Source organism: Seriola aureovittata, chromosome 8 (assembly GCF_021018895.1).
Source record: "Seriola aureovittata isolate HTS-2021-v1 ecotype China chromosome 8, ASM2101889v1, whole genome shotgun sequence".
Taxonomy (NCBI): domain Eukaryota; kingdom Metazoa; phylum Chordata; class Actinopteri; order Carangiformes; family Carangidae; genus Seriola; species Seriola aureovittata.
In genome coordinates, this window is record NC_079371.1 from 1,257,839 (window position 1) to 1,268,807 (window position 10,969).

Here is a 10,969-nt window from a genome sequence, read left to right on the forward strand (position 1 = left end):
ACTCGGGCAACGGCACACCTTCATTTATCTGCATTCACCTGCATTTACCTGCATTCCTCGTGCCGAGGAACCCCGTCTGTGTGTTAAAAGTCACACCGGCAACAAATGAGGAGAAGAGGAGGTGACGGGTAAAAACTACATGTAAGAACATGTGACCTCATCCTCAGCTGGAAACGTTTCCTGTTTCTCAAGTATTTATTTCTTACATTTATTTTGGTTGTTGTTCACATTGACTGAGAACGAGCCAGCAGACAGTAAACAGCAGACAGTAAACAGCAGACAGTAAACAGCAGACAGTAAACAGCAGACAGTAAACAGCAGACAGTAAACAGCAGACAGTAAACAGCAGACAGTAAACAGCAGTCACCACATGAGTTAAAGGTTCTGTTCATATTCTTAATATCCTAACGCCTCTCTCCTAATCCTAATACAGAGTATCTGATCTTTATCTTTGTTTTCCAGTCTTCAGCGTTTCCTCTTATTATCGTCTTATTCCTGTTGTTTTTACTTATTTGGTCATTTATTGCTCCGTGTGTAAATGTGTGTGTGAGAGTGTGAGAGTGTGTGTGTGTGTGTGAGAGAGTGTGTGAGAGAGTGTGTGTGTGAGAGAGAGAGTGTGTGTGTGTGTGTGTATGTGTGTGTGTGTGAGAGTGTGTGTGTGTGTGAGAGTGTGTGTGTGTGTGTGTGTGTGTGAGAGAGAGAGTGTGTGTGTATGTGTGTGTGTATGTATCTGTGTGTGTGTGTGAGAGTGTGTGTGTGTGTGTGGTGTGTGTGTGTGTGTGTGTGTGTGTGTGTGTGTGTGTGTGTGTGTGTGTGTGTGTGTGTGTGTGTGTGTGTGTGTGTGAGAGGGGGTGGGGTTGTTTCATTATTGCTTTTATTCTGTAAAGCACATTGTGTTGCATTGTTTGAATGAAAAAAAGGATCCGTGCAAAAAAAGAAATAAAATCTGATTGATTGATTGATTGATTGATTGATTTAAATTACCAGATTTACTCTGCTGAGAAAGCTTGTAACATTAGCTGAAGTTCCTGTGTGTAAGCTAACTGTGAGGTGTAACCGCTTGTATTAAAACCATAGACCAAGAGAAAACATGTTATAACGTGTTTTACAATGAGTTCTGCAAAGCGAAGGTGACGTCACCGACCTTAGTGTTAACAGAGACAGCGGGTCAGTGTCGGTAAGTCACGGTCACTAAACGATCCCGTTATTACAGTGAACTGTCGTGTCTGGACGAGCTGGTAAAGACAGTCGTGTTTGTTCATATTAAGTTTGGTTCAGTGTCAGTCGGATAGTTTTCAGCTCTAGTTCATTTCATTATTGATGACAGGAGTCAAAACATCTGTTGGAATGATTCTGTCTCTGTCAGAATAAAGAACATGACTGAGAGCTGAGAACCATCATGACATGTGAACCTGCACAATGACTCCAAACTCAGTATTAGTTTCTATTCTATTGTTATTTCATGTAAAACGGTTCAGCAGACTGTTTATTACAACTAAGCTGAGGGAATAATGTGTTTTCAGATATCTGTGATCATCTAATCAGAGTGCTGTTTCTTTTGTCTTTTTCTCTAAACTCTACAATATGATATTGATCTGATTTCTCTCTATTATAATGTTTTTTCCATCCAGCCAAGGTCTGGATCTTTGGGGACACCTACAACCTCTTGCAGCAATGATGGAGGCCCTGCACCACCTCCACCTGCAGAGTCCACACATGAAGATCTTCTCTTCCCAAACATACACACAGTGTCTTATATGATAATATAGTATTTTTTAATGTAACACTTGTGGCCATAACATTGTTCAGTCTGATCAGCTGTGCTCTTCCTGGTTCCCTAAACCCTCACTGTCGTATTACACTCTCTGCCCCGTGTCAGACATACAGTCACATGACTTTTGGACTCCACTGCAGCTGTAACAAACTGTCAATAGTTAAAAACACTAGAGTTCATATTTCATAGTCCTCAGCCAGAGATTTTAAGGCAAACAACATGTTGGAGCTAACTTTGATGAACTGAAAACACAATGACAAGTCAAGTGTCCTACACATCGCTCTGACCTCATATCTGGATTCACAGGCAGGTCCCCCTGTGTGTCAATCACGCAGTAGCCACGCCCTATATTACTCTGCTTTAACGTCTATATTCTTTTAAATAGGACCATCATTTCAAAAATGAACATTATGTTGTATTAAAGAAAAATTCAAACTACCAATTAAGACCATAAACACACAAGGAAAACGTTTACTGAGGTAACAAATCAAGTGACAAGTAGGGTCAACGCACTTCCGCATTGCTTAAATTTTCCAGACCCAGCGTCAACATCCATTTTTATATAGTCTATGGTAGCAACAGTAACTAAGGGGGGGTGGGGCTTAACAAGCAGAGCAGTTTATAGTCACTAATATTAAGTGGGCTCAGTGCAGCCCACGGTGGTTTGGCTCTGGTAGTCGTCCATGAAAACTTCTTCATTCAAAACAATGCAAACAGAGAAGAAGAAACAAGCCGAGACATTTTTTGTAGAGTCAGATTTATATAAATACTGAATATTGTACAAACACATGGCACCATTCTCTCTGGGAAATAAATCAGTATGACATCGTGGTCTGTATATAAGCCATCGCCTTTAAAACTCTAGAGCCCGACCAGGACACTACAACAGCAGAGAAGAAGACAGTGTCAGCAGCCCTCTGAACACTTAACTAAGAAGCTAGACTGAGTTTATACTGACAGACATTTATGTCAGTATGATTTTATGTTAAGGACAAGATCCCTCACTGGCTTCCCATCAACAAACAAGTATTCTCACGGTAACAGACAGGAACTTTGTAACATCTTCAAAAACTTGTAAAGTCATTTTCGACCCCTTTTCTTTCTGATTAAAAAACCTGCAGTGAAACTTTCACAATACAGTCAATAACAAAGTGACTTTAATTTTTTATTTTTGATTTCATTTGTAATGACTTGCGTTTTATTCTCAAATAAACTTTTAGAGACATTTGCTCAAATCAAATCGACTTTTACAGTCTGTGTTCTGTCAGAAACACTGATAAACCTGCTGCACTGTGATTCTGGGATACTCCTTATTTTATTTTGAAAAGTCTGATGAGATCAATCTAAATTGTTCATGTTTATATTCATGAAGTTCATGCTGCTGCCAAAGCATCTCAATGTCAGTCTGCTGCAGTTGAGTTGAGTTGAGGCTGGTTTGACTTAGTTTGGCTCAGTTTACCTTGAAGAAACTCTGCGTTCATCAAAGAAAAGAAACTAGGAGATGTTTCCTCATCATAATGACTTAAAATGACAAAATCCAAATCTCACGGCGCTTCTCTCGTAGTTAAGAGAAAAAGTTTTGTGATTATTAGACACCAAGAAACAGGAGTCATAAATAAAGTCTCCAATTTTTTTCTTTGGCTAATTCAATGTGCCTCTATTAAAAAGGAACATAGTGTAAAAAATAAAAACACCAACAAGAAGAGTTTCAGACTTCACTCTCTTCATTTAACAGTGTCGGCGGGAAAATAAAACAATGAGATACTCTGGAGGTTAGTTGTCAGAAATCCTCGAGCACCGATTCATTTTATATTTGATGGATAAAAAGCTTAAAGAAACCCTCTAATGTGACGGCACACGTGTCCGACTTCTGGTGAAAACGACCATCTCTGCTCCATTTGCACAAGCCCACATTCAAAATAAAAAATAAAAATAGACAAAGTTTGCATTCACTCCATGCCGACAGGTACCAAAGAGAACTAACAGAACTGAAACAGCTCAGGTTTGGTCATGCTCGTCTCGTCTGGCTCGGTGTAACAGTCCATCTCCATCGCTGCACTGAGTGTTGAGGTCAGACACCAAACTGTTTCCAGGTCAGTTCAGGTGAGTTTCATCAGGTGAGTCAGACAGGAGCAGTTCCAGTCCTCCATATTAATGCTGTGAGGTTTTACTGTTCTGTTACTGAACTGACCCGTCTGACAGGTAGGAAACTGTCACAGTCGTATTTTTACCTGGCTTATGAAACAGCAGTTTTATTGTTGAGATGTACCTGATAAGAGGGAAATGTAGTTCGTTTGCTGCTCTGTGATTTTAAGCTCCAGGCCGGTTGTGTTCTGCTTCCACCTTTGGTTTGACTGAGGGGGATTTTCCCACTGCAGCTCCATCAGTAACGTCCATTAAAAAGCAGAGACTTGAAGCTAAACTGAGTCTCTTTCCCTAAAGGATCGGTGCAGTGCTGCCAGTTTAAACCCTGATACGCCTCCAGAACAACCAGGACCTGGACTCAGAGTCTACGCCAGCAGACACCAGGGGGTCTGCTCCTGGTCACACTCCAGTTTAGTGTTGAGGACGCTGCAGGGAGCCCCGCTGATGGTCATTTCCTGTCTGGACTCCACCTGGTAACGGAGGTTAGTCAGCCCCCCCTCCGGATCCACCTTAAACTGCTCCTACAGGGAGGGAGGGAGGGAGGGGTTTATTCCAGTGTTGAATCTGATTGATTTTGTGGATTATTCAGGATGAAGATTATTACATCACTCTGTCATTTACCATTAATAATTGTGAACAGAATTACAGATAAATGTTTCTCTCTTTACATCCCAGCGTCGGATCGTAACAGAAAAGAGTTTGAGAGTTGATTTGTTTTAAAATCATACTCTACGATATAAACAGCTGCCTCTGACTCGACTTTCTTTACCACCTTCACTGTTTAATCTTATTTTCTGATTTATTTGTTCGAGCTCATGATTTTACAAAAACAATTATGCTCTTAAACCTCCCAGATTTAATAACTTTGGTAGAACACCTGCCTTCAGATTTCTCTGGATGTTTCTGATTTTTAAGCAACATGCAGATCACTCCAGTTACACGTTGTTGAATTCAACATGTGATGATAAAGACTTAAGGCTTCCTAGTTGTTCGTAGCAGTAACAGGAGGAGTGGACGTTGCTCCTCTGTGCTGTAACATGATGAACACCTGTACCTGTTTCTGAGTCGCGACCCTCTTCTGGTCTCTCTTCCTCCAGGCCGGGTCGTGGATGTGGAGGAAGGTTTTATATCCTGTAGTGATGCCGCTCGGCCTGAACAGCTGCAGAGACACAACGACATTCATGTTTAAACCTCTGACTGACCACTTATTTAGCCTTTATATATTTTAAGAGTTAACCACATGATCAGGCAGGAAATTACTAATAATTTATATCCAAAACATTTCAACAAAGTGCTGGTATTTAATGATGTTAACTGTATAAAAACTAGTTCAATCTAAATCATTATTTGGACTTGGATATGAGCAAATGTTTTAAATCCTTCCAGAGGATTCAGTTTCTCACTGCAGTGACCTCACTTATTGTCGGAGCATGAAGAGACTTTGTACCTGGAGTTCAGCTTTTCTCAGTCGTCTGTAGAACTCGTCGTCTTCTCTGCCCCAACCCCAGAACCGGTTTGACATCCCGTTACACTGCGAATAAAAAAAGAAACAGGGGGAATTAAATCTTCAGACTGCAAAGACTCAGACTGCAGAACAGTGCGAGTTAATCCTGCACATCAGAGTTTAGCACAGGTAAATTCACACCAGGTTAAAGAGCTCCATCTGGTGGACAAATCACGTCACTACATTACAAGTACAGGGCTTAAAGCTAGAAAAATGTCTGTGCCTGAAATGTGTTCGTTGTCGGCTGTGGTTCATGTCACGACCTGTTTCAGAAAGACAAAAACACAAATCTAATGGTTTCAATAATGCATCATCTATTCCCCGACTCCCCAGTGGGAAACCAGAGTCTGTAACTGTGTCCAAGTCCAAGCACAACTTTCAAAGCCATAAAGATAAACAGAACTATCCAATACGGCTATGTTTAAACTTTAACGCTCGTTCCTCCATCTGTCTCTAAACGGACTATGAGACATAATAGACTGATTGTTGTCAAACCATTGATAAATCAGTCCAAGAGATTGATCATGATATGAAAAAAAACCCAACAGCTTGTTCATTGCAGAGCTTTCTCAAAGTAGCGCGGCCACATCCATTACTGAGCTGACACTTCACCTAGCCAAAGTGTAAACAAAGGTTTATATATATATATTTATATAAAGCCATACTCTTGTTATGTGACAGTTAAAAAAAACACACAAGAAAAGACATAAATATGTATTTTCATATGTAAAACAGCCTGGTGCCGGAGAACTTCAGCCATGCTAAGACCAGATAAGAAGCTCAGTACCATGTGGTAATGTTTCTTGGTGAGCAGCAGGATTCCTCCTACGTAGGTCTTGTAGTGGTAGAGCGGGTGCAGTTCAGGGGAGGCCACGTGGAAAGGCCCGTCCTCGGGGAAGCCGTAGTCCAGAGCGTCGTTCAGGGGCAGCAAGTCCACGTCGTGCATCGCCAGGTAATCCGTGTCGTTCCCACTCTCCGCGTAACCCACGTTGATGAGAGACGCTCGGTTAAATCTGAAACAGCAGATGGAAAAACACGGTCGTTCTCTCTGCAGCTTGGATTTCTGTTTCTGTTGTGATCGGGGATGTCTTTAAATAAATATCCAGGAGGACGAGCACGTAGCCCAGACATCGTCCCGTCGGCCACGTCCAGATCCAGCTGGTCCCAGGTCAGACTACCTGACCTTACATTACATTCATTTGGGACTTTTTGTCCAAACTGAAATGATGAATTGTAAATACCTGTTTACATGGGTCTGTGTGTAACTGAGAACCCAGAGTAACTCATGGACTGATATGTTTGAAAAAGCCTTTTTAAGATGCTACTTATCAAAAAAGTCACTTCTTAAATTACACTGTGCTCTTCATAATGTACAGAGGAGATGATCCACTTTTTAATAATGAAAATCTATTTTGTTTTTTACATAATGTACCTTGGTGATCTGGAGGAGCTTCACTGTACAAAGGCAGATAAACCCTGTGTCTGTTGAGAGGCTGTTAGCGGCACATACCAACCGGAAGTGAACAGACTAACCTCGTTAGTCCTCCTATATAATTATATAAATTAAATTACATTTAATGAAGTACTCAAATGATGAAAATGGGTCAAAGTGATTTATCCATGTGTCAACAACAAGGCCTGACTTTGTAATACTAACAGAATCCTTACATTAAAGACATATCTGCTCATTTTACTGATTATTTTTTCCTCCATGTGCAGAATTAATGTTGGTCGATATAAATAAATGTGACTATTGTTGTTTGCTTTAAAGATGGATTCTCCTCCTGATTCTTCCTCAGACGTATAGAGCTGAAAACGCCCTCAGAGACTAACGGTGATCTCTTCTTCTGTGGTTGTCGGAGATGTTCTCACCTGTAGTGATCCACCTGGTTGATGACGATGATCTTGTGGCGGATCTTCTTCTTGTTGAGGAACGTGTGCATGAAGGGAACAAAGACCAGCAGCTCCTCGAAGCGCTCTCTGAACGGGATGATCAGGGCGAGTTTGTGAGGACCCCAGGAGGGGTCGTCAGCTGCAGACGCCTGACTGTCAGAAGGGCAGGGCAGCGGCGGCGGCTGTTGCTGGGGGAGGCGTCTGTCTTCGTGCATGGAGGACATTTCACCTGAACAGCTGAGCTGCAGCCAGAGCAGAGAGACCAGCACCAGCACCATGCAGAGGCCGAACAGCTTGTAGACCGTGCACTTACCAGACAGGAACCTGGAAACACAGGAAACCAGAGTGAGTTCAGAAAAACACAGCAGCGATCGTCTCCATCTTCAGCAGAAGAAAACCAACAAACATACAGGTGACGACAACAAGACATAACATGCCATTAACAAACGGCCGCTTACATTTAGTTTGAAAAAACTTTGAAATGTGGAGCTTTAATAAATAAACTTTTCTAAATCTTTATTCAATCAGATATTCTCTTGAGATTCAGATCTCTTTTAAAACAACCATAATCAGACAAATACACAATCAGCAAAGAGGAAAAAGTCATTTATAAAGTCATGAGGAATATTTGTGTAAATGTCACTTTGGTCTAAATGAAAAGCATTAGTTTAAGTGAAGTCTGTGCTGTTTGGTTTCCATGTGTGAAAAGAGCTTCAGTGGTCAGTGCTGGTTCAGACCGGCAAACATCCAGACAGACAAACCAACCAAACCATCAAACACCAAACATCAACCCATCACCTCTACAGGACGCCTCTTCTGTTCTTCATTTTTCTGTTTAGATTTTTTAATATTTTCATGCTGCACATTTTCATCTTCTACTTATTGTCATCAGATCTTTTCATGCTGAAAACGATTAGTCGATCACCTGCTGTGATTCCAGTCAGTGCAAACCAGTCAACAAACTGAGCAACAATCATTCAACAGCAGAGGTTCCCAAACTGTGTCAGACTCAATAAACACAGTTTAATAAATACACTACAGCTGCAACGATTCATTGATCAGTTGCTTGATCAATTGAAAGAAAATCAATCATTTAAGTCAGTTTTTGAGCAAAAAATATGACGGTTCCAGTTTCTTGAATAAGAGCAACGGCCAGTGGTTAAAGTCCAACACTCGGTCGACCGATGGTATAACTTCGTCATGGACTAACTCTCACACATTTGGGGACATAACTCAGTAACAAACCTGAGGACTCACCTGCTGCTGCAGCTGCTGCACAGGTGAGTGAGGCAGCAGAAACCAGAGGAGCAGCAGCACCTGTACAAGCTGGTCTGACAACACTTTTCACCACACTCATCCTCTGCCAGGAGCTCGTCAAATGGCCGTCACCAACAACAGTTTGAAGGAATTATGTGGCGGTTGAAATGAGTTTGAACTTGAAGCGACAGCTCAGTGGTCTCATCACAAAAACCTCAAACTGAGCTACAAAAGATCAGCTGTCACTCTGAATCTGAGGGAGTGACAGTGAAGTCTTAAGTGATCAATTAAATGTTTTCTGCAGTCACTGGAGCTGCTGGAAATATCTTCACACGAAGCCACATTATGGTATTTTTGGCCAATTAACCACAGGAGGAAGAAACACACACCAAAAACACTAAAAGTTTATATGATGAACTCGGAAAAACACGGTTTCAAACACTACGCTGCATTCAAGAGATAAAAGTTAAATTCTTCTTCTCACCGGGACACATCAAAAGGTTGCACTCATCTATTTACAATCTGTGTGCGTCTATTTTAACGTCTGAGAATTTATGTGTGTGTCTATGTATAAACTGTACATGTCTATTTTTGTACACAGGTCTGAGAGTACCTGTTTAAATGAAGAATTTAATAATAATGAAAACAATAATAATAATGATGCCTCAACTTCTCTTTGAATTGTTGATTCTCCCTTTTCTTACCTCTTATCACATTGAATCTCTTTATTAAACTAAATTCAAACCCAAAACTATTCATCACTGCAAAAATAAATATTCAACATAACTCCTGAATCATCTTAGTCACATTTCCCCAAAAAAATCCAGGAAGGAATTCAAAACAAACTGGTATTAAACCCTCTGCTTGTTAGGATTTGTTTGTATTACTGTGAGGACCTCTTCAGGTCCCTGGACCACAGTTTGGGAACCACAGCCAAGCCACAGTATCTACTCACTTCTGCTCTTGATGGGGAACTTTACAGATCTCATTTCTTTAAAAAGTCAAAAAGAGAACATTTGGTTTCCACACTTTTCTTTAACCGTGCACCATCATTGTGAGTTAAACAGGAATAACGTGAGTTAACAGTTTGATGAGGTCACTAAAACAAACGTACCTTTTCTCCTCTTTGAAGTAGAGCACCGGCTTCCTCCTCGACGAATACATCATCTTTACAAACCTCTGGCTGCTGATTTCAGTCCGTTTATTAACGATTAAAAACACCGACAGACGTTAAAGCAGCGGCGGTAACTGTCGGTTTCCTCACACAAAACCTCCCTCGTTACTTCCAGTGTTTTTCACTCCTCCATCCTCTCTCGCGTCCAAGTTGTTGCCGGGGACCGAGGCGTCCTCGGCGGTAACTCTCTGCTAACTTTCACCGCGCAAACCTCCGGCGGTTCGGTTTCACAGCTTCTGAACATCTGCCCGGTAAAATAAAAAGTTAAAATCCGGTTCGTTCTGGATCCATGTCTCTCTCTCTCTCTCTCTCTCTCTGTCTTAGGTTGTGTGTGTGTGTCTCTCACTCTCTCTCTCTCCGTTAGCTAGCCAGCCACCTTCACGTTAACCGTTACCGTACACGTAGCATGTAGCGGTTCACACACGCCGCCGCTCCGGGTTCAAACTCGCACATCTTCGGCTTTCAGTTTGTTTTTCTACGAACTTTTCCCGCGACACCGAATGTTAACGTTTGAATTCGGTGAAAAGTCCAAACGTCCAGAACAGGGAACCGGACGACAAAATATCTAACGATTAATTCTGACTGGGGGGGGGATCAAATACAAGCCGACTTTAGTGCGGTACAACCTATATGAAAGTCCGGAGGGGAACTGAGGGAGTTAGAAGTAAAGGTTCCGACTGTTTGTTTGTTTTTTTAATTTAAAGAAACAGTGAATTAAATATAATTCTCATACAGTTCACGTTTGTATTATCATTATTAATTGTATTATTTGTATTAATCAGCGTTGATGATTAGAAGACGCATGGGTTAGGATTAAGGTTAGGGTTAGAGGCTAAGCCAGTTCAATAGATCTGTGGTTGAGGCAGGTAAAGGAGAGTAAAACCGTCTCTGTGTCTTTGAAAGATAAAATATTTCTTACAAAAACAAGTCTGCACAAGTTTTGTTTTGTGAAGTTCCTCAAACCAAACACTGAGGTTCTCCATGTGTTCCCACAGGGAACCAGCAGGGGGCAGGCTTTGATTTCTCTGCTCTGAGAAACCAACTACAACAATCAGTGTTTTTACGACATCACAGAAACTGTGAAAACTACTGTCTGTTTCTCACTGTGAATCTGTGAATGAACAGAGTCTGTGTTTCACATTTACAATTCTAAAATATGGAAGTGAACGCAACATGTAAATGTATTTACTGCGAGGATTCAAAGAAACGGAACCACACGGCT

At 41.3% G+C, this 10,969-nt stretch overlaps 1 protein-coding gene across 1 annotated transcript; it reads right to left on the reverse strand.

Moving 5' to 3' along the window:
* Nucleotides 1-2,265: 2,265 nt before the first annotated feature.
* On the reverse strand, nt 2,266-10,457 carry b4galt7 (xylosylprotein beta 1,4-galactosyltransferase, polypeptide 7 (galactosyltransferase I)). The gene is made up of 6 exons (XM_056383649.1): nt 9,688-10,457; nt 7,296-7,640; nt 6,211-6,436; nt 5,367-5,450; nt 4,974-5,078; nt 2,266-4,440 (listed from the first exon to the last, which is right to left on the reverse strand). Exons 1-6 carry the CDS (start codon nt 9,738-9,740, stop codon nt 4,285-4,287), a joined length of 969 nt encoding a protein of 322 aa, XP_056239624.1. The 5' UTR covers nt 9,741-10,457; the 3' UTR covers nt 2,266-4,284.
* Nucleotides 10,458-10,969: the final 512 nt, after the last annotated feature.

Bases quoted from the DNA above. Each gene is read 5' to 3' on its own strand.
- b4galt7 (XM_056383649.1), bottom strand. From the start codon at position 9,740: ATGATGTATTCGTCGAGGAGGAAGCCGGTGCTCTACTTCAAAGAGGAG. The intron at 6,437-7,295 runs GTGAGAACATCT...CTGCTGTTTCAG, and splicing joins AACCAGGTGGATCACTACAG to ATTTAACCGAGCGTCTCTCA. The intron at 5,451-6,210 runs GTACTGAGCTTC...TTTTATTCGCAG, and splicing joins CCAAGAAACATTACCACATG to TGTAACGGGATGTCAAACCG.